At 40.1% G+C, this 27850-nt stretch overlaps 1 protein-coding gene and 1 long non-coding RNA gene across 5 annotated transcripts in view; one reads left to right on the top strand and one right to left on the bottom strand.

Moving 5' to 3' along the window:
* The window catches only part of LOC105748891 (uncharacterized), a 42952-nt gene extending 18839 nt beyond the window's left edge, over positions 1-24113 (top strand). Inside the window, exons 3-6 of one of the 2 annotated variants that reach the window (XR_004480470.2) lie at positions 3380-3512; positions 10338-10487; positions 22324-22433; positions 23692-24113. This is a non-coding gene — a long non-coding RNA (uncharacterized LOC105748891). Of the gene's footprint in view, positions 1-3379; positions 3513-10337; positions 10488-22323 lie in introns of both variants that reach the window. The other variant, XR_001120257.3, reaches the window with a different exon arrangement.
* GART (phosphoribosylglycinamide formyltransferase, phosphoribosylglycinamide synthetase, phosphoribosylaminoimidazole synthetase) lies at positions 67-27842 on the bottom strand. 3 transcript variants are annotated; one of them, XM_004264526.4, is made up of 22 exons: positions 27674-27775; positions 24802-24987; positions 22265-22360; positions 21617-21791; positions 20455-20566; positions 19319-19387; positions 18258-18383; positions 17324-17411; positions 16679-16764; positions 16322-16490; positions 13215-13446; positions 10704-10798; positions 10304-10413; positions 9389-9587; positions 8136-8387; positions 7824-7976; positions 6002-6208; positions 4778-4915; positions 3551-3681; positions 3162-3303; positions 2011-2126; positions 67-1913 (listed from the first exon to the last, which is right to left on the bottom strand). In XM_004264526.4, exons 2-22 carry the CDS (start codon positions 24944-24946, stop codon positions 1722-1724), a joined length of 3033 nt encoding a protein of 1010 aa, XP_004264574.1. In that variant the 5' UTR covers positions 24947-24987; positions 27674-27775; the 3' UTR covers positions 67-1721. The 3 variants fall into 3 exon arrangements, 2 of the variants coding, with proteins under 2 accessions (XP_004264574.1, XP_033274115.2); XM_033418224.2 differs by lacking the exon at positions 24802-24987 and having other exon boundaries at positions 27674-27842; XR_007477636.1 differs by lacking the exons at positions 67-1913; positions 2011-2126; positions 3162-3303; ... (4 more) ...; positions 8136-8387; positions 9389-9587 and having other exon boundaries at positions 10395-10413; positions 13198-13446.
* Positions 27843-27850: the final 8 nt, after the last annotated feature.

The raw sequence follows: 27850 nt of genomic DNA on the forward strand, positions 1-27850 counted from the left end.
CCTGAACACGATGTAGGGGCTCATTTGTTTTACTCCTGCTTACACAAATAGAAACAGAGACATCTATAATAAAAGACAAATGTCCATATTTATTACATTAATAAAAAACTAACATCTTATTTTCACCCTTCTATGCATTGTCTTTTTCATAACTTAAATGACCTTTTGAGTATCATTATAAACCAACAGCTGCTCACACACTCAACATGTCCAAATAATATTGTTTATCACAAACTAGACAGTAGGACACCCTTTCAGCTCACTCCTCTGTCCTTTCAGTATCATCCCTGCTACTTTCAACTTTTTTTTTTTGGTTTCTGTCAACCACATATTTCAGACACACTTTGATTCTTCCTATCTGAAGATACTGAATCAGCTACCTTCCATGGTGTCCAGGTTCCTTTTAGTGGATATTAGTGCCTAAATAAGGGCTGGAAAATTGTATTTCTAAAGTCATAAACTCTTATTGATTTTTCTCATTTACCCTGGTACCAGCTTCTACTTTTATTACAGTATATGATTTTATCAACCAATAACATTTTCCTTTACATCTTCTAACTTTCTAAAAACTTCATAGGATAGCTTGGCATATACATAATAGGTGCTTATTATGTTGAGTGAGCTCTCTAGAAAAAAGTGAGTCAATTGTTTCTGCAGCAAAGACACCTATGTAAAATGATGTACCTGGACATCATTTGATGACAGTTGCTGACTACAGTCAAGGAGAGGTAGGGTAATGTTGGCCAGCTGCCTGGGGAAACTGACTTGCACCAGAGGCAGTGATGAAGGTCTCTTGGCAAAGGTGTCTGTCCTTTTTTCTGGCACTCTGCTTCTCTTGACCCTCTTTCCTGTATTAAGGCGAGAGTTTACTCTCTTCTGTATATAACTACTGTAAGAGTCCTGTGCCGTTAAGTTTTGAGTTTAAACTCCAAGGGAGGACTTGAACAGGGCTTCAAGGTACCCTTCCAGTAAGGTGCCCCCCTGTTGGGCAGGCAGAGCTCTCAGGCCACCCTGAAGGTGGCTCAGCAGTCTAAGGCTGGCTGGCTGCCTATGGGCCAGGTGGCCATTCCCTGTTTGCTCAGCGATGACAGAAATGTGGTCCTATGTGTAGGGTCATGCACATGTGGCCCAGTATGTCAACCTAGACCTCCCAGTTCCAGAACTGCATATCCACATTAGAAATGACTGGCTGGAGTGGGAAATCATGCAGTCCCATTATACTCTTTACTAGTCTGAGTAGATTGCCTTCCATCCTCCCAAACTGTGAAGCGAAAATCTGGGTGTTACAAAAATTGTCAATTATTATAGGAATGTGTAATGATATTTCAAAGTACAAAGAACACTATACCTCAGAAATGGGAACTACCTCAAAATTTTATGACACCAACTTAGGATCAGAATAATTAGAGAAGTCTCAATTCAGATCAGTACAGATATACAATATGGGGAAGAGATATTAACTTATTAGACTTATTAGCTCTTCGAAAACGAATATATAAGAAAGATTAAGTTTTGGTATCTTATTTGGCTGAAAGTAAAAGGAATTCTGAATGCCTGTTTTGATGATGAACAAAAAGGCCCCAAACAGGTAAAACCTGAAAGACCACTGGAAGCAATACATATATGTCTTAGATGTCTTTCAGGCTGAGTCCACGATAAAAGTCACCCTGCAAGCAGCTAGAATTCTTTCAAAGCTGGCTCCATTCTTGGATTAGGATGCTTCATTCCTCTTTGACCCAACAGATCTTGCCATTTTCTCCAAGCCGTACAGTTCCACTGGCCACCAGCTGGAGGGCTGAGGGAAATATTTTATGTTCTGCTAATTTTACTCTTTCAGATAGAGTTTCAACAGTGTCACCCCTCTTCACCGGAACAGCTTCTTGTAAAATAATTTGTCCAGCATCTACATCTTCCTGGAAAAGAAAAATGAGAAAGTTTTGAACATTACTTCTGCCAAGTACAATTTACATTAAATACTAGTAAGATTTTGGTAGAAAGAGACATACTCACAGCTACAAAGTGCACGGTGCACCCAGTGATGGTGACCCCGGCATCCAGGACTTGTTCATGGGCATTTGAACCCTTAAACGAAGGGAGCAAGGATGGGTGGATGTTGAGCATTTTCCCTGGAAATTAATTAAAACATAGTGGTCAGAATTAAAAAACCCTATGTATTCTGTCAAAGGAACATACACTTTCCTGTCTAGAATCAGGAGTCAATAGGAGCAAGGTTTTTCTAGGATGGGTGTTTTCTTTGTCAAAGACAGAAATGAGGAAAAGTGAAACACACGTTCTCATCCAAGGGGGCCCTGGGAGCAGCAGGTTTCTGCCTTGCACAGCTGAAGACACACCAGGGGGCTTCTGAACAGGCGCCTGCACTGACTCAAAGCTGGATGGGAGGGGTTCTAATCTGGATCATAGGGCTCTTGAAGAAAATTCAGCTCGTCCCTGGCACATAATATTAGAAAGACAGGAGGTTCCTGCGTAGTGTCTATGTGCTTGACTTCTAACCATGAAGTGGCATGTTCACATGTGACTAATCCACAGATGCCGGATTAGTCAGTCTGTGTGCCTTATGTCACCAAAAGCATTGCCTGTGGTATATTACACCACAAGTGCTCTAACTATATTCACTTAAGAAAACAAACTCTCCGAAGAGGAAATACATTTATTGACCAAATATGTGCACAAAAAAGAACCACAGGAAGCAGTCAAAACTTCTGCGGGAAAGGCATTAACAGCAGACACTATGTTATCTGGCAACAATGCCTTCCTTTCCATCTTCTGGCAATGGCTCACAGTTCCTCAGAAGAGGAACTCTATTTTGGGATACAGAGAGTCACCTTCTCTTGCTTCTAAACAAGTAAAAAATTCTCTTCCCAATATTCATCCAGAAGATGAAATAATATGTTTGCAGTAATGTGAAACCAACCTAAGCTACATTAGAAACCGTAATTACAGCAGGCCAAAGAAAACTGATAGAGACAGCAGGATAATAAATCATTATTCTTTGGGCTAAAGGCAAAGGAAATTCAGTTATGACGTGTGTCAGAATAAACCGTCACAGTAAATACCATGACTGGGATTGTTTGGCAAGTTCACCACCCTATAGCCCATTTTCAGTCAATTCCTCAATGTAGTATCAAACTATTTTTGCTTACCATTCCATTTTCTGACAAAGGGGCCAGATAAAATTCTCATGAATCCTGCAAGACAGACTATGTCTGTGGAGAACTCTTCAAGGACTTGGTCTACTGTAGTGTCAAATGCTGCACGATTTTTATATAATTTATGATTAATTACCTAGAATAGAAAAAGATAAGTACAATCCATTTCCAACAAATTACCAAAAATAATTTAAAACTCAACCTTTATATAGACTATACTTCACCTCCTTCTGAAGATACACTTGATGTCAAGAATTAAGGAATGGACAGGATGAATATAAAGGCAAGCCCAGCACCCACCCCAAATCCAGGCATCCAAAGAACACTTGGGGGCAGATTATGAGTGTAAGTAATCTTGAAAGATACTTTTCAAAGTAACTTACCCTGGTGGGAATTCCGGCTCTTTCTGCTTTATCTAAGCCAGACACTGCAGCTTTGTTGGAGATCACAACAACAATGTGTGCAGAGCTACTTGGCTCCCTAGTACTGTCTATGAGAGCTTGGAGGTTTGATCCTGAAAAAGGGAGAAAAGCACAGGTGAGTGCACACTTCTTTAAAACGTTTATACCATTTTGAATAGGGAATGGTCAAGATTTTTGAATAAAAATGTCTTAGAAAAGATTGGCAAAATATGTGAGGCTTTAAAATTCCATTCCTCTTAGAATAATGGATTAGTATCTTACAAAAACATAGGCACTCCTGGTTCAAGGACACGTAATTGCTCCTGCAAAATAATATGATTTAGCAGACCAGTAGAAACAGTATAACATGATTTTAAGACTGATTGATGAGAAATAAGCTGCTTAATTAAGCAAAAAAATCAACCCTCTGAAGAAGAATAAACCACTATGACCCTTACAGTAGTTTCTTTGCTTTACCATCAACTTGGGTCTAAAGTATATTGAAACCTTAAAATAGACTTGTAAAGCAATTATACTTCTGGGAAAGTTAACCTAAAGAAATAACCAGATATGCACTTACAAACTTATTGTATATTTAAAAGAATGTTCATAGCAATGTTACTTAAAACAGTGGACGGAATTCCCTGGCCGTCCAGTGGTTAGGACTCTGCTCTCACTGCTGAGGGCCTGGGTTCAATCTCTGGTCAGGGAACTAAGATCCCACAAGCTGCATGGCATGGTGCAAATAAAAAAAATAAAAGGAAAAAAGAATCATACTATATCCATCCATATGAGAGAATACAATGCTCTTAGGACTTTACCCCACTGTCCGCAGAGTCAAACACAAATTTTGTATTGTTACTATTAACAATTTAAAAAAGCCTCAACTGTCCTAAGACTTTTCAACTACAAAGCTATGATTCAAAAGAAGTTGGAATTTCCATTCTGTCTTTTCTAGCTTCTCTCTCTTCAACCATCTTCCCCACACCCTCTACTTTTCCTTTAGAAGCTGCTTCAAATGCCTGAGAAAGTGGAAAGACTGAGGATGTAGAAAAGATAACACTCCTTAATGATACCTAGGCCCCAGTACTGAAAGTGTTCTCACAGTCGGAAGGAGGGTTTTTTTTTTTGGCGGGGGGGGGTGGTGTGGGTGGGAGAAAAGGAAGAGCATTTCTACAGCTCTATAGTAAAGAGGAAGCCACATCTCACCTGTCCCAGATATTAAGACAGCTACTCTTGCCTTTTTTGGTTGAACAGAGACATGATTTTTCAGGGTGCCATTCTCCAATACTGATCTATTTATTTGCATGGTTTCAATCAGATGCTTGACTTTCACACGAGGAGAACCTTTGTTTCAAACACACCCAATAAATAAAAAAAGAACAACTGTGAATTAACAGTAATATGGAAAAAGAAGTGTTCTATAAAAACTTTAGAGTACTGTATTTTATTCTGAAAATAAGATATGCAAGGACTAAAATAATACGTTTGCTTTACTTATCGTCACTCATTCATACAAACTTCCTGATGGTGAACATATATAACTGCCCACTTCAACTAAAAGGTACAGCACTATATCTAAACATAAAGTGGATATGTTACTGCCTGCCAGTGTTCTGTCTCCCCTTTCCCACAAGTCTTGCATCCACAATAGTGCTATGACCTCTTGGCTTCGAGGGTAGGCATGTGACCCAAGCAAGGCTATTCAAAGACTCGATATAGGATGTTGAGAAAGAGAGGGCCTCTCTTACTGCAATGTGAGTTGAAGGATGTGGGCTCAAGACATCTTTCCGGTATTTGGAGAGCCTGCCTGAAAGTGAAAGCCACACAATAAAGGGATGAAAGGCAGATACAGACAAAATTAACAAGCCTTGACATCTCTGTTAGAGAAACTGAGTTGGTTTTCTGTTAATCTGCCAATTTCTAGTACTTCTAACAGAGTTCTAAGTCATACACAGTACTGGTCAGGGTGCTTGCTCACTACTCCTTGAATTGAGCTGAACCACAAAGCAGAGCCTGAGACAAGGTCTTACATGCGAGGTGATTACTTTGGGAAGTGATCCTAGGGAACCAGAATGAGGACGGGCAAGAGCCAATATAAGAGTGTGTTATTAAACTGGTCACCACTGTGGGCAATTGGGGCTTGATTCCACTGAGACCCTCAAAGGAGCCATGTAGACTGTGCCTCAGAACGGCTCCCTTCTTCTGTCCCTAAAGTGGGCATTCATTCACTAGTTCTCACCCCGCTGGTCAAGGGCTGTCCTGCAGGGTGTAGTTGTGCATATGTCACTGCTACACAGAGGTGTCAGAGCCCTGAGGCAGAAATGAAGAGATGCATGGTATTACTGGCATGGGTGTTTTCAGGTTACAGCTGCGTAAAGATAGTTGCCTATCAATGGCTTGAAACAGAGCAACTAAATAAGGAACAGTTACCTTCAGGACATGCAACCACTCTGCCGATCACCCAGGCTTCTTCCTTGTGCTGCTGAATATCCTGCAGAATCTGCTGTGTCAGATCCTTTGATACCACGAGGGCAGCCCCAATCCCACAGTTAAATGTTCTGGCCATCTCTTCTTCAGAGAGGTGTCCTTCCTGCTGTAACCACGAGAAGATCCTGGGGATCCTCCAGGTCTGGGCATCTGAAAACAGGCAAGAGTTGTTCAATTAACCTATTATTGACACAAAGTATAGAAGTATATACATATACAAACCTATGGAAATTAAAACCAGCACTGCTATTTTATAGAGGGTAAAACTATAAACGGGCCTTTCAGAAGTTTTTTTGGGATCCATTTGTACCTCAGGCATTAAGAACACTTTTCTTGTCACACTTGGCCAGTATTCACGATTGAGTGAAGTTTTGTGCTGCGTTAACTAACTAGATTCTTAGAAATCCCCTAATGAATTAGATGCTCTAATGGCTGAATTCCAGTAAAGGTCGGCATACTACCCTTTTGTGAATGTGAAAAAAAAAAAAAAATCTAGATTTAGGTGTAAGAACGTATCCTCTAATACAACAAAAATCTCTAATAAAAAATTTTAGGTAATACCTATATAGACACACACATAAAATTCTTTTTTTTTTTTTTTTGGCCCTGCTGCATGGCCTGCAGGATCTTAGTTCCCTGACCAAGGACTGAAACCGGCCATTGCAGTGAAACTACTGAGCCCTAACCACTGGACCACCAGGGAATTCCCAACCAATAAGTTTCCTGAAACAGCAATCTTCACTCATTGTCTCTGTATCTCTGCCATCACCCCCCGCTCCAATATATGGGGGGTGGTATCTATCCTCACCAAGCTGCTTTTTGACACTGCTAACCAGTGTCACGTTGAAATCCTTGCTCGGAGTTGATACTTTCACATGGTTTACTGCCTGATTTTGACTATTCTTTTTTTAGAAATTCTACCTCTGCCAAACTTTAAGGTGGGTGGAATATTGAGGAACAACCTTTTGGTCCCTCCTATTCTCTTTGTGATTAACTATTACTATCTGCATATAAGTACCCAACTTAACTTCTGCTCACAAAAACACTACAATAAATACTTCAAAGATGTAAAACACTGTATTTCCACTTCCTATTCCAAATCTACTCACCTACTAAACTATAAACTTGGGACTTCTTTTTTCCTTCTAAGCACAAAATGGTTCTCCAATCTGTTTCCCTTCTCTATGCCTTGGTTCAGGTCTCCTTTATCCCCTGCACAGACTATTTAATAACTACCACTTCCCTTCCCAGCATGTTCCTGATTCCATCTTGATAGAGCTTGAGCTTACTGACCCCCTTGGAGAATCTGCTTAAAGAATTTCATCTAAGTCAATTACATGAGGACTTTATGCCTTATAAACATGGCTAATGAAGCGAGAAAAGGTGGAAAAGGTCAGTCCTATTTTTTCCACAAGAAGCCCCAATGATCTGAGAATTTTCCAGGTAGGGACTTCCCTGGTGGTCCAGTGGCTAAGACTGCACTCCCAATGCTAGGCGCCCGGGTTTGATCCCTTGTCAGGGAACTAGATCCTATATGCCACAACTAAGAGTTCGAATGCCAAAACTAAAGATTCTGCATGCCACAACTAAAAAGATCCTGCATGCCGCAACTACGACCTGGCACAGCCAAATAAATAAATATAATATTAAAAAAAAGAATTTTCCACATAATCATATGTGTACTAACTACCCATAAAGTTTCCTTCCACAATGTATTTTTTCTCATAACAGTTTTCTGAGCAAACGTTCTTTTTAGCAATCTTACCTAAATCCACCCCAAATTTCTGAGGTAGGACTCTGGGGATGTTTTCTAGCAATCCCCCACCGGTAATATGTGCAAAGGCCTTAACATGTCCTGAACGCAGGACAGGTAACAGTGAATGGCTGTAGATTCTGGTTGGAGTTAGAAGTAAATCACCTGTATATTAGGAAGATGAGACAAAAACTTAGTCTATGAATATAAAACCAAAACATACGCAGTTTGTTCCATTCTAACTTTAAGTAACGAAAGCCTAACCCAACTAAGTGGTTGCTCAGACATTCCCAAGCAGGAGAGTTTAAATGTGAGTATGTTTACCTAAGGCCTGGCCACCACAGCCATCAGGTGCTGGAGAGGAGTACTGAAGGGAAGATTTCGCTACAATTTTCCTCACAAGGCTAAATCCATTGCTGTGAAGACCAGATGAAGCTATTCCAATAACAGCGTCCCCTTCAGTGATTCTTTCCAGGTGAGGGAGTTTCTGATCCCGCTCCATTGCACCAACGGCAAAACCGGCTAGATCATACTCTCCAGGAGGGTACATGTCAGGCATTTCTGCCGTTTCACCTCCTGGCAGAAAGAGAAAACAAGAGCAAAGAAATCACCGAATATTATAAACCTGTCTAGGAAGTAGTGACACCAGCTACTCTTCATATGAACAATTAAACAAAAGCTGTATTCCGCAAACATCTAAGCATGATTTCAGGGGAAATAGTGCTAATTTCCACAAAGGGTGAGTATAGCCTCCAAACATCATTATTTTTATGGGATGAATACTCAGTTGAATATAACACCATTTCTCTAGCAGTTAGTTTCAGAAATGCTTTCACCTATATTTGATCTTTACAATCACTCTATGTTCCAATAATGGTACAGGCTTAGAGAAGTGATTTAATAGACCTGCCTAACTCTAAATGCCCTGGCCTAAAAAATATGTCATAGTTCATACTACCACGATACTGTGTAAAGACACGGTCTAGGCAGGCAGATCCGAATTAGGAACTGTTCTCAAAGATGGCTGAAAGGCTAGTTTGGCTTTGGGGACATACCTGTCCACAGAAATGGTAATATAAAATAGGTAGTTTTGTTCCTTGGTCAACCTACAAATTAATTGTGTTCAAAATCCTCATGTATGTATTTAATATTTCTGTAAACCTTGGGTACATTTTATTCTTAGTGTCATTTCTGTGGGAAAATAAGGCTTAAGTTAAGACTCAGAAAGCCAAGACCCGATCTGCCTCTGCTGCAGGGCCATAAGGAGGAAACAGCCCCCTACCCTGTCTGTCCAGGAGGCCACTGAGAGAGATGGGAGTGAAATGGTGGCTAAGGATCAGGGAGAAGATAAGGCCTGGGCGATGGTGGAGTATGAGTCTCAGTCTGGGGACCAAGCCTTGAGGGGAGGGTTCGAGGGCACAAAGGTCTAAGTTGTCCTTAGGTGGTGTCATCTATACTTTACTTGCCTCGTCTTGTGACACACAGTTTGTCTCGTTAGGTATACTGGTAACCGATCATGTTTGTACATAGGGCTGAAATACATAAGAAGGATGTGTGATTAAAATGGATGATCATACCGAGGAGAGCACATCCGGCTTTTTTACAAGCTTTAGCAATTCCAGCAACAACAGCTTCAGCTGCACTGGGGTCAAGTTTTCCACAGGAAAAGTAATCGAGGAAAAAGAGGGGCTCCGCTCCTTGTGCCAGAATATCATTTACACACATCGCAACCAAATCTTGACCAATGGTTTCATGTTTATGGCACTGCTGGGCAATCTACAGAAGAATATAAACATCCACGTAAGAGAATAAGCTCCAACCTATATCTTGTCAATTATCAGTGGAGGCTAACAATATTACTGACTTTTGGCTAGGTGCTCTGAACACCTAAAGACAAAAGAACACTAAATTCCGATAAGCTACTTGGTCCGAAAGTATTCCCTTTTTTCCCCTAAGATAACCCTTCTATCCGGATATAGTCTCACCAACACTGTGTTATTAGAAACACGTAGCTATTGTAGCCAACTGTATGATTACTTGGTGTGGTTCTCTTTAGTGCATATATGTCAAGAGGGGAAAGATATGTATTTTATTTGTTTATTTATTTATGGCTGCATTGGGTCTTCGTTGCTGCACGTGGGCTGTTGTGGCGAACGGGGGCTACTCTTCATCGCGCCACATTGCAGTGGCTTCTCTTGTTGTGGAGCACGGGCTCTAGGCGTGCGGGCTTCAGTAGTTGTGCCACGCAGGCTCAGTAGTTGTGGCTTGCGTGCTCTAGAGTGCAGGCTCAGGAGCTGTGGCTCACAGGCTTAGCTGCTCTGCGGCATGTGGGATCTTCCTGGACCAGGGCTTGAACCCTTGTCCCCTGCATTGGCAGGCGGATTCTTAACCACTGCGCCACCAGGGAAGTCCCGAAAGATATGTATTTGATACACAGTAAATTCTTTCATGTCTTTCATAAAAGGCCTTTACTCACATAGGTGTCTGATTACCTTCAGTTTAGTTCCAACGCCGTCTGTTCCACAGGCCAGAAGAGGATCGTTGAAACCGGCTGCTTTCAAATCAAAAAGACCAGCAAAACCTCCAAGATCAACATCACAGCCTGTTGGAGAGAAAATTAATTACTTGCTGCATTTCAACAGCAAAGAGTTGATCAAGAAAGCAGATATTAAAGGGGTATACATATCCTTTTGAGTTTAAGGTCATGGGTAAGAAATGCTTTTAGTGTTAGAGATAAGAAAGCCGAACACTATGAGTTTGGCTTAAATGGGGCAAGACTTACAGCAACTTGGCATTAATCTGGAACATTTTCCTCAGTAAACTACAAAGCACAAATCAATACACAATGTTTGTCACAGTTAATGAACTAGCAAAGGACAGGCCCTGACTTACCTGGTCTGGAGGTGGCTTTTGCTAAAGGCTTAATTTTCTTGACCAGCATATTTCCAGCTGCAATATCTACCCCAGAGTCCTTGTAAGTCAGGCCCCTAAAGAGTTTAAAAAAACAAAGACATCACCTAAATGCCAGGGAAGAATTATTTTAACCTTAACATATTATTTAAAGCAGAAGATATCACTAGTGATTTTCATATCCCCCAATACGCTGGGCCATATCCAGAGATTTTGATTTAGCTGGTCTAGGGCAGGTCCTAGGAATTGAAATGTGTTTAAACAACCTCCTCAGTTGATCATCACTATTTGGAACTTCACTATTTGTAACTACCTCTCTAACTTAACTATTTCTTCCAGAAGTACTTGTCACAGGCAGTTAAATATACCAATATTTGGCCGTAATATTTCTCTGTTCAATTTTGGTATGGGATGGAAAGGAGTGCCAAAACGGAGTCAAAAAAGTGGAAATTAGGATTATAAGCACTCTACAAAGAAATCCTCAATAATGAAACTGAGGATTTTTGCCCTTACTGCAATAATAGAGAACTGTATGTTTCCTTATAACTAAAGACAGTAAGAAATAAGATTTAAAAAACTCCAAAAAAAGCAAAACCAGGTAATGATATTCAGTGCATCATTTCCATCTATAATAGTGCCAACAAGTTGGAACAGTACATTTAGAGATCAAGTTTATAAATGGCAATGTGACTTCATTAGTCTTGCCTTACAAAAATGACAACTCTGGATTAGTGGGATTCAGGGATACGTGAAGAAATATGTCAAGTTTTATTAGAAGCAAGGTGCCAGGGTACAGACTTGAGAGAAATGTGGCAGTTAACTCCAATAAAGTTAGCAGTCTGGGGTCATGCTTATATAGGAAACGAAGTTCTACTGGTTAAAAACAACTCTTTTGTCAGGTAGCAATTGGCACTGTAGCCTTTCATCTTCTTCATCTTTGAAGAATCAGATGAATATTAAGATTTCAAGTCACTTGAAATAGGTCATTTCAATAGAATCTAGTCATTTTAAAATAAAAAATAAAATTTTAGCATGGTATTTTAATGTTCAAAAAAATTCCATTATTTAACCTTAAAAAATTTGCCTATCAGTAACAATGTAACTTGAATTAAGTTGCTAAAAATTTCTCATTTTGTCCTAAAACATATTTATTTCTCATAGATGAACTCAATGAGCAATAGTAATTGTGATGAGATCAAAATACCCACATTTGCATGCAGTTAATAGTTCATTGATTTTACAAAGGAATAGTTAGTTGTATATGACAATAAATGAATCAATAAAGGGTTTACAAAATACATTTCAGTAATAAATATAAATGCAGTGACCAAATGAGATGGCCAAAATTTATAGTACAATCAAATAAAGTTGCAAAGTTAGACAACCAATATTTTCATCCTGAATTCTTTGACAAAATCATGAACTAAGATAAATACAACAGGGATTTCTCTGGTGGAACAGTGGTTAAGAATCTGCCTGCCAATGCAGGGACACAGGTTCGTGCCCTGGACCAGGAAGATCCCACATGCGTGGAGCAGCTAAGGCCGGGCGCCACAGCTACTGAACCTGTGTTCTAGAGCCTGAGAGCCACAACTGCTAAGCCCGTGTGCCACAACTACTGAAGCCTGTGCACCTAGAGCCCGTTCTCTGTAACAAGAAGCCTGCGCACCGCAACAAAGAATAGCCCCTACTCGCCACAACTAGAGAAAGCCCACGTGCAGCAATGAAGACTCAATGCAGCCAAAACTAAATAAGTAAATAAATAAATTTATTAAAAAAAGATAAATACAACAGTAATATATAAATACATGATAACTCAAGGAAAAAAATCCCTTCCCCCTTCTTTATTGATGAATAATTGACAACTGATTGCATATATCTAAAACGTACAATGTGAAAAAATCTTTCAACAGCACTGATCTTATTGAGCTTTTCAAACATGAGCTACCATGAAGTTTTTTCCATTTCATTTGAATATTGCTGTAACTAGTAGTTTCAATTCAAACTAAATGCAAATCAAAATCAGATCAGTCGGGCTTCCCTGGTGGCACAGTGGTTAAGAATCCGCCTGCAGATGCAGGGGACACGGGTTCGAGCCCTGGTCTGGGAAGATACCACATGCCACGGAGCACCTAAGCCCATGAGCCACAACTACTAAGCCTGCACTCTAGAACCCGCGAGCCACAACTGCTGAAGCCTGCACACCTACAGCCTGTGCTCCGCAGCAAGAGAAGCCACCGCAATGAGAAGCCCGAGCACCGCAACGAAGAGTAGCCCCCCTCACCACAACTAGAGAAAGCCCACACCAGCAACGAAGACCCAACGCAGCCAAAAATAAAATAAATAAATAATTTATATATATATAAAAAAATCAGATCAGTCTCATAGAGTTAAGAATACAGAATGACTTAGTACAGGGTTAATGGAGTTTTCTACATCACCATTTATGCCAGTTCTGAAGCTGTGCTATAATCACCTTGGTCAGAAGTTTACCTGGGCTGCTGGAGGAAAGCTATGGCACGATAGCCAATGTCCTTCCTATAAATGGCCCCCTCAAACTTTATAGCAGCTAGTCCTTTCTTGGCTTCTTCAAGGGCTGAGATGAGATTTTCCCGGATGGCCGTTACTGTAAGGACCCTACCCCCGTTAGTCACCACTTTGCCATCTTTTAGGGCAGTGCCTGCTTGAAACACCTCTAGTCCTAAAGCTTGAGCCTCAGGAAACCCTGTAAGAGAGCATATTTGACATATCAATTGCAGTAATAATATTCTACACTGTGGCTTATAATTTCCAGAAGTTTTTTTTTTAAATAAAATCTTTATTTCACTTAAATGAATTTTCACAAGAATCCTATCAGAAAGGAATTAATGTAATATTATAGTAAATACAGCCTTTCTCCTAAGAACAGTCTGTTCCGCTCTAGGGTGATAACTGTATTACTAAAACCTTGTGTTATCATAAATCTCATGTAAGAGTGATTATTTCAATAAGGAAGGAAAAAAAAAGCTAAGCCCTGAAAAGTTTGAAACTAGAAGCATAAAGTTATTTTCTCCCGAAAAGTTAAAAAAAAAAAATTAACAAAACCTAAACATCATGAATAAATCCTGCATTTTTTTTTTTTTTTTTTGCGGTACGCGGGCCTCTCACTGTTGTGGCCTCTCCTGTTGCGGAGCACAGGCTCTGGACGCGCAGGCTCAGCGGCCATGGCTCATGGGTGCAGCCGCTCCACGGCATGTGGGATCTTCCCGGATGGGGGCACGAAGCCATGTCCCCTGCAATGGCAGGCGGACTCTCAACCACTGCGCCACCAGGGAAGCCCTAAATCCTGCATTTGATCACATTTTTTACTGAAGAGTAAAAGAATATCTTTTTGCTTTATCATAGCCAACTAAATAAAGTTGCTTTCTTTTTTAAAAAAACCAATAAGATCATTGCAATGCAAAACATATTCTTAATCTTTTCCCTAATACAACAATTGTAAAATTTTAAGACAAATATGATTTAAATTAGGTTTAGGGCTCAGCCTAAAAGAAAATCCCTGGCTTCATTTTTTCTTTTGGCTGCGTTGGGTCTTCGTTGCTGTGTGCGGGCTTTCTCTAGTTGCAGCGAGTGGGCTCAGTAGTTGTGATGCACGGGCTCTACGGCATGCAGGCTTCAGTAGTTGTGGCTTGTGGGCTCTAGAGCACACACTCAGTAGTTGTGGTGCACAGGCTTAGTTGCTCCGTGGCAAGTGGGATCTTCACGGACCAGGGATCGAATCCGTGTCCCCTGCACTGGCAGGCAGATTCTTAACTACTGTGTCACCAGGGAAGTCCCCTGCTTCATTTTCTTTTGAATTAGTTTTAAGATCTCACATATATATTTTACATTTAAAATATTATTAGACTGTGTTTTCTAAATTCTGAAATGACCAACACGGACAGTTTATAAAAAGACAACCTCTTAATTAAAAAGAAATTTTTTTTCCTTATTAATTAATTTATTTTTGGCTGAGTTGGGTCTTTGCTGCTGTGTGCGGGCTTCCTCTAGTTGTGGTGAGCGGGGACTAGTCTTTATTGTGGTGCACGGGTTTCTCATTGAGGTGGTTTCTCTTGTTGTGGAGCACGGGCTCTAAGCTCATGGGCTCTAGAGCACAGGCTCAACAGTTGTGGTGCACAGGCTTAGTTGCTCCGTGGCATGTGGGATCTTCCCGGACCAGGGCTCGAACAGATGTCCCCTGCATTGGCAGGCGGATTCTTATCCACTGTGCCAGCAGGGAAGTCCCCCCCAAAAAACTTTCATATCCCTAGTTTGTCCTTTTCCATTTCTCTTTTAGCACCATATTTGGTAATCTGTTAATACACATCTTCCTTAGGTGTTTTTTATTTTTTGCTGTATCAAATTTTCTTTAAAACATTTTTTTATTTGTAGTTGTTTATAATATCGTGTCTTCTCTACGTGTTTTTATTTTTTCAAAATATTTATATATTATTTATTTATTTTGGCTGCTCTGGGTCTTAGTTGTGGCATGCAGGCTCTTAGTTGTGGCACGCGTGAGGGATCTAGTTCCCTGACCAGGGATCGAACCTGGGCCCACTGTATTAGGAGCACAGTCTTACCCACTGGACCACCAGGGAGGTCCCCCCAGGTGTTTTTATAACATAGGGGCGTTCAGTCACAGGTACTCAAGTATGTGGTGGTATCAGTAACACCCAATATTGGGGTGTCAGAAATAACTATGACACTTGTCACCCCAATCTTAGGGAAATTTCACCAATACAAAAGATCTTGATTCTATCCCTTCCCTTTCTCTATTTTAAAAGGCAATCAGCTCCTAACTGCCCAGCTGCCATGTGTGGGACGCACAGGGCAATGGACTTACTGTCTGGGTAAGACAGAAATAGGGTGTTTGAATCAAACACAGTATTGGGGTATTAAGACTTACTGTCTGGGTAAGACAGAAATAGGGTGTTTGAATCAAACACAGTATTGGGGTATTAAAATCCCTAGCAGGCTGCCAAATGACAGCCTGCTAGGGATTTTAAAGGTCTGGTGTTGGCCTTATCGTGCTGGAACTTATTTAGCATTTTAAAACACTGCTTTATCTAACATCATTTAACTAGATGCCTCACCTCCTATAAGGAGAAACAGAAGAGAAGGCTATACTTCTGAAACTTTTAATTCTGCCATCAAAGTGACCATGGGGTGCACTGCAAACTGGGGGGTTAATTTGTGATCATTCAGAGATCAAGCCCTGAAATTTTCTCCTTGATGTAATTTATATTAAAGTTCCTCCAACTCTCATACATTCCTATTATCTTCTTGGCTCTTGGAGGATGGATGAGAAAAGCAGCACTGGGTGATTCTCTGGAAACTTAGCTAGGCCCACTTAAGTCTTCGCTGTGCAGGAAGAGAAACGGACGGCAGTTCTTTAAATACAGTAATTTTGGATATCTGGACACCCGTATCCAACAAGCAACATGCTTATGTTAGAAACCCCTAAAAGGTTACTGATGTCTCTAAACCCTTAAAAGGAACACAACATTGAATGGGACAAAGGCCTACTGTGGTACTGGTCACCTGTCACATTGCAACCCAACCTTTTGTTCTCTGATATTCACCTGTTATCTCTACACCCTTGGTGTAGTCTCCTGGATAACCTTTACTTGCCATGACCACAGTTACGGCAGTGCGGTTGTCAAGCCAAACAGGCAGAGATGTGCAGAGCAGGCCATCTAAGGTAGACTGAATCACTTCATAAAGGTCACTTTTAAGAAGTGGGAGGATCACCTGGAAAAACATAATCAACATGGCAACTAAGAGAAACTTCAGTTGTCCTTAGACATTTTATTCACTGGGATACCAGAACTTGCATATGTTTCTCAAAGGTAATTATTTCAAGGCTGATAAATCCTAAGATTAAAACAGCACACATATTCTACAAACTAACACTTTATATTATTATCTTTATTACTTACTTGGCACTCTGGATCACCAAAACGGCAATTAAACTCCAGAACTTTTGGGCCATCCTTGGTCAGCATTATACCAGCATAGAGGATACCTTCGTTAAAAAATGGAAAAAAAAAAGAGTCTATAATGAAGACACTGTATTGTGACTATGAAAATCAGAATATAAACTTATAGTACTGAAAGTTTTGGAATGGCCGTAACAAATGTTATAACAGTGGTCAATTAAAAAAAGAAAATGGTGGGCTTCCCTGGTGGCACTGTGGTTAAGAATCCACCTGCCAATGCAGGGGACACGGGTTCAAGCCCTGCTGGGAAGATCCCACAGGCCGCAGAGCAACTAAGCCCATGTACCACATCTACCGAGCCTGCGCTCTAGAGCCCGTGAGCCACAACTACTGAGCCTGTGTGCCACAACTACTGAAGCCCAGGCACCTAGAGCCCAAGCTCCGCAACAAGAGAAGCCACCGCAATGAGAACCCCGCGCACCGCAACGAAGAGTAGTCCGTGCTTGCAGCAACTAGAGAAAGCCGTGTGCAGCAACAAAGACCCAATGTGGCCAAAAATAAATAATAATAAATATATTTATAAAAAAAGAAAATGTTGCAAACTTACTTTATAAATAATGTCCACAATGACATCAATATGCTTACCTGTGTATGGCACACCCTCCTGCTGCATGCCATCCACTGTCTTCTGAAGAATAGTATTTTTAATTTTTAGCAACAAATCCTTAGAAACCTAGGGAACATAGAGACTTATTTAAATGTAACTGGTATTTAACTGAAAAAGTCCTCGCCCACACTGAGGCTCCTTTGTATACTTATAGTATATTCTATGCATACCTCATTAGCCTATAAATTGAGAATCTAGAGTTTATAAATTAATTGTAGAAATTATTGCACATGCATGCTGCAACTAAGAGTCCACATGCTGCAACTGAGACCCAGTGCAGCCAAAATAAATAAGTAAACAATTTTTTTTAAGTAAAAAATATACGTAAATAAAATCACTTTTACCAAATGGTAGTTTTAATACACAAAGTCTAAAGTAAACCCTGTTTGGTTTTTAATCTACTTAAGAAAAATATCTAAAAGGCACTATATTATTAGCACAAACAATTATAACTATCAGCAGTGAAAGGAAATGGGTGAGTTTCTGAAGTGCTAATTTATTTATAATATGCTCAATGCATATTTTTCATAAACATTGTCAAGGAATTGTTTGGAAACATGCTCTATCCGTTATGAAGTAGAAAGACTAGAAGAACAAATGGTAGTCTGACCTGGTTCTCAATTCACCATACCCACTCTTACTGAGCACTTGTGTATAGGGCCCTGGATATCCAATGATGAATAAGGAGGGGCTAGAAGGATCTGTTCAATCGATACTTAAGTTAGTTCCTCAAAGGCTTTTAGAAAAGGTTAGTTTTAGAGTGAGACCAGAAGAGACACTTTTCATTTACTAGGAAAACCAATTTGCTGATTAGTAATATCATTTACAGAAAAAAAAACAGAAAGTGCCTAAGAGCTCTTTGAGAAGACCAAAAAATGACTACTGAACTTCAGCTGAGCCTCTGTGAAGTACCTGAGGTGCTGGACAATAGGCTCCCATTCCCCCTGTGTTGGGGCCCTGATCTCCCTCCAGCAATCGCTTATGGTCCTGTGCTGGGGGCATGGGGGCCACAGTCTTTCCATCAGTGAAGCACAGACACTGTAGAGAAAACAAACGGTCCACTTAACCTTAAATGCCAAAAAGTAAAAAAATAATTTAATAAGGAGAACTATATGTACCTTAACTCTAATTAGAGGAAAAGTTTTCTTTTTTAAAGTAAAATGATTTAAAACATAAATAACCCTAAGTTTCCTAGATCGAGAATCAAAAGATCCTGTATACTCTGTTCTGAAGGATCTGTAATTTTTGAGCTAGGTTGGGGGGGGCGCGGAAATCAAGCTACTCTCAAAGTAAAAAATTTCAACCTTTCCCCTGTTTAAATAATGGGTGATATAAATCCAATTTGCCTACTGCTACACTGGGGATGATGTAAGTCCAATTTGCCTACTGCTACACTGGGGATGATTAAAAGAAGATAAATTCTTCGGACTTCCCTGGCGGTGCAGTAGTTAAGAATCTGCCTGCCAATGCAGGGGACACGGGTTCGAACCCTGTTCTGGGAAGATCCCACATGCTGCGGAGAAAACTAAGCCCATGTGCCACAACTACTGAGCCTGTGCTCTAGAGCCTGCGAGCCACAACTGAGCCTGAGAACCACAATCACTGAGGCCATGTGCCACAACTACCGAAGCCTGCACACCTAGAGCCCGTGCTCTGCAACAAGAGAAGCCACCGCAATGAGAAGCCCGCGCACTGCAACAAAGAGTAGCCCCGCAGCTCTCAGCAACTAGAAAAAGCCCGCGCAGCAACAGACCCAATGCAGCCAAAAATAAATAAGTTTATATATTTTAAAAAAAGAAGATAAATTCTTTTTTCATTTGTATCTGAAATACTAAACGTATACAAATTCCTGTGTAACTGCTCACGTTATGCTCTTGGATGAAGCGACCAGAGTAAACCAAGCCTTTTTTGGGATCATAGGTCAGATAACACAGCTTATACTCTGTAAAAGTCCAAAAGATGAATATACATACAGACACCTCTTCTCCTTCAAGAAGTTCTTCAATGACAGTTGTTTCTCCAGCTTCTCCAAAAGCTTTATCCTTATTGTCGATAAAAACAAAACAAAGAGAAATAAATTATAAGCTTTTATTATTTACTTAATTGGCTGTTGTCATTTTGCACCATTTGTATTACGAACCAACGCACTAGTATTATAATTTCTCTTTCTCTCTCTGCAAGCTGCAAAGGAACATATATGAATGTTTCCTATTTTTATTTTATTTATTTATTTGTGGCTGCATTGGGTCTTCATTGGTGCACACAGGCTTTTCTCTGGTTGCCCCGAGTGGGGGCTACTCTTCATCGTGGTGCACGGGCTTCAGTAGTTGTGGCTCGCGGGCTCTAGAGCGCAGGCTCAGTAGTTGTGGTGCACGGGCTTAGTTGCTCTGCGGCATGTGAGATCTTCCCGGACCAGGGCTCGAACACGTGTCCCCTGCACTGGCAGTCGGATTCTTAACCACCGTGCACAAGGGAAGCCCGAATGTTTCCTATTTTCAGAGTTGCAATGATGTAGAGTTAGCACTGGTACAGATGAGATGAACACATCATTTAAACTCTTCTGGGGGTCCAGCTTTCCAGTTTCAAATAAGGTTAACAGAAAAACAGATGTTTTCATCATTACCATTTAACTCTATTTCTGACTTATAATTATGTTTGCTTACAATAATTATACTAATGTCTGTGAAAACAGATTTCCACAAGGGGGAGAAACCCACAACAACCAAGAAGGATCATAAAAAGCAAAGTATATTAATTCATTGCTTCACTTTTCTTAGACCTGAGACACAAAGGATAAATACTTTTTTTGTCCTCATGGATTGTTGAGTGTTTATTTATATGTTCTGTAGTCTGAGGACTTTCTACCTTTCAGAGCAGACAACAAAGGATGCTAAACAGAACTTACTTGCAAAGAACAGAATCATAGTTTAGCCATCAGTGTAGATGTGTAACAACCCTTTTACAGAGATGGATTATAATACATAGTACTATGAAAAATAACTGTTTGCTATACGTTTTCCTTGCCTTGAGGAATATTTGTAAGCTTAACAGTATTTATTTATCCAGTGTGACTAGAAAATTATAAACTTTTTAAGAGGCATCAACTTACCTGCATAATCTCCTGTACAGCTTTGCAGGCCTCTTCTTTGCTCTTTGCGACAACTACCCCTTTCCCAGCTGCAAGACCACTGGCCTTCACAACCAAAGCAGGGAAGTCTGCACTGTGAAGACAGAGTAAATTGCAATATCCAATAAATCTTTAAGATTCAAAAGTTTAAAATGCTTTGGCATTGTGTAATAATATGCTATAGCAAGAACTGAAAAGCAGAAAAAAAAACCTGCTAACACCATTTTGATGTACTTCCTGCCAGGATTTTTTTTTCCTATGTATTTCTTTATAGTTGTGGTCATATGGTACATACAGTTTTGCTTTTCTCACTTACCATGAGATCATATAAGCAAAATCTTTGGGGGAAAACAGCACTTGCATAGCATGCATATGGAATGACCTTTTAAGATACAATATAAAGTAATGAATCATGCTGTCCTTCAAGTAAAAGATGTAGCTGTATAAGACCAATATAAGCATGGATACACAGATCATTTCTCCAAGTACACATAAGAAACTGTTGTTGAGTAGAACTGGAGATCTAGAAGGAGACTTACCCAAAGTAAGTAACAAAATTGTTACTTGGAAGGTATCTGGCTACTAGGAAATAATAAAATTCAATGTAGGATGAAGAAAAAACAAAGAATGAAACTGACCCAACTAAAAAGAAAACATACCAGGTAAAAAGGAAAAGTGTCAACAAAAATAGGGGGCAAAGGCATGTATCTACCAACATTCATTTATTGCTCAATGTTCTCCATATAATAGAGAACAGGATGTTTAATTTTAAGATTTAGGATTGAACAGTGGTGGCAGAAGGCCAAGTGATGATTCCTCACTCTAGTTAATTATTGATGAAAAAAATCACCATCCTTTATGTGTCAATTTGGCTAAGAGGGAATGCCTATACAACCAAATGTATCCTTTTCCCCTAGAAACTATTCAGCAACAAACACTAAAAAAATTTATCTTAAAAAAAAAAATTTATCTTTCTGCAAGGCCGCAAGAGTAAATCCCATTTTATTTTGATGTTGGAAAAAGGCAGTCTACATCCTATGAGTTTTCCCCTAGAATTATCTTACTATAAACTCGTAACATAAAAGTGACCCGTATATTCAAATATCATATAACAAGTGCCCTTCGCAGGCTATCTTCTATTTACCTCATAATGAAGCAGCAGGCTTCTTCAGCTTTGGTGAAAGCTCTCCACTGTGCAGTTGGGATTCCATGTCGGTCCATAAACTCTTTGGCAAACCTCTTGCTGGACTCTAACTGAGCTGCTTCTGCTGTGGGGCCAAAGCACCGCACTCCTGCAGATGTCAGGCTCCCAACAATTCCTAGGGATGGAAACAAGCAGCCGTAGCCCAGCTCTCTGCAGGGCCTTTTCATTCTGAAGAATTAGGATCAGGCTAAATATACATTGAGATGAAGCAAATGGCAGAGAATAACTACGTTTTTCATGTTTTATATAGGATATAAACAAAATGCTACTGACACATGATTCAAATCCAACAAAAATCATGTGTGATATTCAAATACATGGATTATTAAATAGACACCAGAATAAAGCAGAATAAAAACAAAATATTTCCTACAGCTGCAAATTTGATCTCATTCAAATTTAGTCTTATTATTCATACTACTGATGCTTGGGGGGGGGAATCCTGGAATCCATAAATTTCAAGAGGGTGAAAGCTTTTTCAGTGTATTATATTAGAAATCCTCATCTGTAAAATGTATTAGATGAGATGATCTCCAAGCTCCTGTTAGCACGGTGTATACCATAATAATAAACAGCAATGAACTTTACCAGCAGCCAGAGGTGCCTCTGGTCCAACAACTACAAATTCAATTTTCTCATTTTTGCAGAACTGTGCAAGGGCAGTGTGATCACTGATTGAGATGTCTGTGAAAAGAAAAAAGAAACAAACCCACCTTGTTTATAAAAACATTCTTTAAGTTAACTGTCTATCTGAAATGTAAGTACTATACTTTGGTATGCCTATTAATTGTTGGTTTTCTTTTACTGGTACAGATGGGTTTCACCATGAGAAATTCAGAGCACAGTACATCAGGCTAACCAACAAAGCTCAGTTCTCTGCTTTGTTATCACTACAGTGATAGCAGAGAACTGAGTAAGTTTTCCAAGAGCTATACTTTCTTGACTATGGTGTTCATGTTGCCAGTGCTGATTGTAAACAAAAAAGTGTACCAGAGAATATACTCAGAAACTGGTCTTTTAAATGTCATTCATTCAAGATTTACTGAGAACTGCTATATGCTAGATACTGTCCTAGTCACCAGGTTAAGATGTAAACACAAACAGGGTCCCTATATTTAAGATGCTTATATTTCACTGTGGGAATGTTGAGTTATAAATATCCAAGCAAAATAATACAAAGTGTGAACAATTAGGCAAATCTGATGTGAGGTAAACTGGGAGGCTATTTCTGATTAAGCCAGAAAGGGTCTCTTTGCAAAGACGTTTAAGCTAAGAACTGAAGGATGACTTTTAAGACCTAGCTCACTTCTCCAATGTACAAGCCAGGTAAATTTTCTTTCTTGATGGGAGTTCTAAGTAGTAGTAGGATCAACCATATATTAATCATGAGTAGGTTCTATAGGCGCTCTTCTGCTTCACTGTTATTTGGGCCACCATTCTTAAGCTGGCTGAAGTCTCTGTACACATATGTGGTATTTGTGATGTGTAGGGGATAAGTGCAGAAAAGGCAGAGTTCTCAATCTACAGGAACTGCCTGAGTGGGATAAGGATGGAGTACCATGCACTCTGGGTTAGTAGCTGCAAACACAACTGGGCTGAACAGAGCCAACTACCTCAGCACAGCAAAGGGTGGCAAGAGGAAGATGACACACCTAACCTGTCACTACAAGTGATAGCAGCCTCATGACAATATTGGGAGATTTTCATGGGCTGGTCTGTATAACATCAATTGCATCTAGATAAAATGTGCCATTTCTTTAAAAAAAAAATACAATACCTCACTCCCAGAGTTAAGATCCCAGGGAAGCAGATATTTTCTTATCTTTTTCTTATTATTTTTGCTCCTATGTACACAATTATCTTCTCCCAGTTGGTACCTTGCTGGGTCTATGTTCTCTCCATAAATATTATGTGCCACGTAGGGTACTAGGCACATTGCACACAGTGCAAAATAAGACAGGAGACACGGGACTTCCCTGGTGGTGCAGTGGTTAAGAATCTCCCTGCCAATGCAGGGACACTGGTTTGAGCCCTGGTCCTAGAAGATCCCACATGCCGCGGAGCAACTAAGCCCATGCACCACAACTGCCGAGCCTGTGCTCTAGAGCCCGTGAGCCACAACTACTGAAGCCTGTGCACCTAGAGCCTGCGCTCTGCAACAAGGAAGTCACCGCAATGAGAAGGCCATTCACCGCAACAAAGTGTAGACCCCGCTCGCCACAACAAGAGAAAGCCCACGCGCAGCAACAAAGACCCATCGCACCCAAAAATAAATAAATAAATTTATTTAAAAAAAGACATGCGACTTCCTTGCCCTCATGCAGTTTACATTCTAGAGCTTATGTTCTAGGAGGGAAATGAAGATAGGAGACAGACAAAAGTAAAAGAAGATACAGATAATAGTCCATGATTGAAAACAAATGAATTGGGGGGTGAACATGCTTTACTTAGAAACTTTAGGAAAGTCCTCTTTGAGATGGTAACATAAGTTGAGACCTGAATGATGAAGAGCCAGTCATGCTAGGAGTGAGAACAAAGTCCAAGGCAGCTCTGTTTGGGATACTGGCAGGACTGCATGGATAGGGCACAGTGAAAAGAAAACAAGGGCTATAAAAGATCAGGCTGGAAAGGCCAGCAGAGGCCAGATCACAGAGGGTTTCGTAAGGACAGTAGTTTGAGTTTTATACTGACTACTATGAGAAGTCACTGAAGAATTTAGTGCAGCATAAGAACCGATCATCTTTTCCTATTTACCGGTGGAAGAGATGAAGGCTGAGATCTATTATGGAGTAAGAATTGGCAGAACTTACATTTAATAGCACTGCTCAATTTTGCATTCCCCAAAATACACACCAAAACACCTTTAACCTATATTAGGCATTTTGTAACTTTTTCAGTGGACGTGTTTTGTAAGGTTTAAAATAATCTAAGGTAAGAAAATGATACACTCTGAACAACAGGATACCTTAAATTACAACATATGGCAAGTATTCAAATTATCACATAAATTTCTGGGTTAAAAAAAGCATTCAAATCTGAACAGCAATTGACCTTTATAAAGAAGAAATGTGAGTGACAGTTTTATTATTTATAATCGTTCACTTTTACTTCAAAAAAATGATTACCAGTGTTCGAAATCTTTTCAGAGCAGGCAGTGCCTGCATTTCCTGGGGTAACTAACACTTGTTTGACATGATTAGACTGTGCAAGTTTCCAGGCCAGAGTATGTTCCCTTCCTCCATTGCCAATTACAAGTACTCGGGCTGCCATTGCTCAGTCTGCAAAGCAGGAATTCAGCAGGAAAATGAAAGCTGCAGAAAGAAAACCACAGTTGATAGTTTAGAATACATATACTTTAGAAACCACGATTTCTAAATATGATTTAAGTAGTTATTTGTAATCATACAAATAACATTTTATCCCAGCAATTCATTTGTGAAAAACTAGGATTCATAATTTGAGAAATATGACTGTGTACTCTTAAGGATTAGAGCAGTACTTTAAAGCTCCTTATTGCATTAAAACAAAATCTATGAACAATCACCCTTCTTTGGGCTTCACTTTTATTTATTTATTTTGGCCGTGCTGGGTCTTAGCTACGGCATGTGGGATCTTTGTTGCGGCATGCGGAATCTTTTAGTTGCAGCATGCAGAGTGCTGGCTGTGGCATGCAATGCGGGATACAGCTACCCGGACCAGGGATTGAACCCTGGCCCCCTGCATTGGGAGGGCAGACTCCCACCCACTGGGCCACCAGGAAGTCCCTGGGCTTCACTTTTAGAAGATTTAAAAGTCATCAAATCTCAGTTAAAAATGAAAATGTTTTAACTTTAGACACCAAATTGAAAATAACTGTTTTTAAACCTTTAGTCTTATAAATAATAGACTTTAAAGTTACAATAAATTCAAAGAAATGTTTAAGACTAGGGCCCATAAAGGGTCAAATAGTAAATATTTTCTGAGGGCCATATAGTCTGTGTTGCAATTACTGAACTCTGCCACTGTAGTATGAAAGCTGCCTTGGACAAGAGACAAATGTGGCCTGGCTGTGTCCAGTAAAAACTTACATAAATAGGCAGTTGGCTGTAGGTCATAGTTTGCCTACTTCTTCTCTAAGTAACAGGAAGCTATCAGAGGTTTATAAAGCATAACTGTGGCTGTGTTTCCATAAAACTGTATTTATGGACACTGCAATTTGAATTTTGTATAACTGTCATGTGTCACAGAAACATCACTTTTCCTTTTCTTCCCACAAACATTTAACAATGTAAAAACTATTCTTATTTGGTGGACTGTTCAACAACAGGTAGTAGGAAGGATTGGCACAAGAGCAGTGGTTTGCTGACCCCTATTTAAGAAGTTAGTGCAATATGCCAGAAAATTGGTAGAGAAGGCAAAAATCAAATTTGAACACGTCTTGCTTAGTTCTGGCATTTGATCCTGGGCAGGATAGGCAACTATCTCTCAAGCTAACAGTGTGACCCTGGTTAAGCTCTTACTACCTGCAATTCAATTTCTTCCCATCATAAAAGGTGGAATTAAGAGAATTTGTCTTATGAGGCCTAGTAAGAATTGAAATGACATTTATAAACAATTAGTACAATTTCTTACACTCAGCAGTAGCAAATGCTAACCTGCTATATTTTATTTATTACTTTTGCCAAATTGATGCTTTAGGGAGAGAAAGAAATTCTAACAAGAAAAAAAAAAGCCAAAGGAATGAATAACTTGTCACATTCATTTACTGATTTTCAGAAGACATGTAATTATGTAGAAGGCGAACTGATAACAGGAAAAACTGAAATCAGTTACTTCTCGTGAGATGCTAGCATTACACGTTTAAAGAAAAATATAATTTGCTAATATAAAGAAGATTTTTTGAGCACTAACTTCGTGCCAGATGCTATTCTAAATGCTTTTCACGAATTACTTCACTTAATCTTAAGAATTCTGTGAGGCAGATAGGATTACCATGCCCTCTTTGCAGATAAATAAGTAAGGCTCAGTTAGGTTATGTAACTTGCTGCAGGTCACATAGATAAGTGGGGATGTAGCCTGGATTCCAACGGAACCAATTTTGCTTCAGATACTCTTTAACAGTTGAAAATATGAGGAAGAAAAAAATTACTAAATTATCATCTCGGAGAAAAACACTATTTTAGCTTACTGGAAAAGACTTGCCGCGTGTATCGACATATCTAAAATGAACGTATCTTTAAATTTAGAGAAAACATTTATGTTTAGTTTGAATAAGAGGGTCAGTGAAGGGAAATTATCCTGATTACTGCCGCGGATCTCTGAAATAGGATTAGGACTCAGCCTGAGGGAATCTACACCCAGGAGTGGCTAGGAGGCCGCCAGCCAGAGTTGCCTAGGTTTGAGTTAAGGAGTTAAGACTTCCTAGCTGGGATACCTTGAGGGACTTAACCTTCTTGGGCCTCAATCATCTAAATGGGTAACACGAGGAGAATTAGAGAGCCAGGAAAAGCCATTTCAAAGGACTTGGTGAATTGGGACTTCCCTGGCGGTCCAGTGGTTAAGACTCTGCGCTTCCACTGCAGGGGGCCTGGATTCCATCCCTAGTCAGGGAACTTAGATACCGCATGCTGTGCAGCATTGCCAAAAAAAAGAAAACAAAACAAAGGACTTGGTGAATAAAATAAGGTAGAAACCAACTACAAAATGGGACTAAGTAATCTGCTAGAGACAAACGATGCAAAATGAGAAAATATGCAATTTAGGTGCATGACCTAAAAAACCTAAAAAAGCAGAGAGATGCAAAAAGGCCCTGACACCTTACAAAGCAGAGAAAGTGATAGATACAATGTAAACCTCAGTTTAAACTGAAAAGCACATGGCCAACCCTCACCCACTGCGATTAAAAATAAGAGGACAATCCCTACCGCCAAACCAGTTCCTACAGTTTCATCCAATTCCTGATAGTAATCCCCAAACCAAACCATAAATGTAGTTTCCTGAAAAGCGGAGGAAACTTACCCACGGACCCAAGGCTCTCTGGGCGCTCGCACTTAGACCCCCGCTGCGCGCTCTGAGCCCACTCTCCCGCCGCGCGCCGGAAGTCGGCCGATGGGATCCGGCGCGCACGCCCCCCGCCCACCCGCCCCGCCCCCGGCTGGCTTCGCTTCCCCATTGGTCGGTGTGGCCAGTGGGCCC

Source organism: Orcinus orca, chromosome 5 (genome assembly GCF_937001465.1).
Source record: "Orcinus orca chromosome 5, mOrcOrc1.1, whole genome shotgun sequence".
Taxonomy (NCBI): domain Eukaryota; kingdom Metazoa; phylum Chordata; class Mammalia; order Artiodactyla; family Delphinidae; genus Orcinus; species Orcinus orca.

What these genes read in the sequence shown, in the direction of transcription:
- GART (XM_033418224.2), bottom strand. Translation starts at nt 27,827, where the DNA reads ATGGGGAAGCGAAGCCAGCCGGGGGCGGGGCGGGTGGGCGGGGGGCGT. An exon ending in CCTATTGTCCAGCACCTCAG is followed by an intron (nt 17,412 to 18,257) that starts GTACTTCACAGA and finishes TATGTTCCCTAG; the next exon opens with GTTTCTAAGGATTTGTTGCT. An exon ending in GCGTTGGAACTAAACTGAAG is followed by an intron (nt 9,588 to 10,303) that starts GTAATCAGACAC and finishes ATTCTTCTGTAG; the next exon opens with ATTGCCCAGCAGTGCCATAA.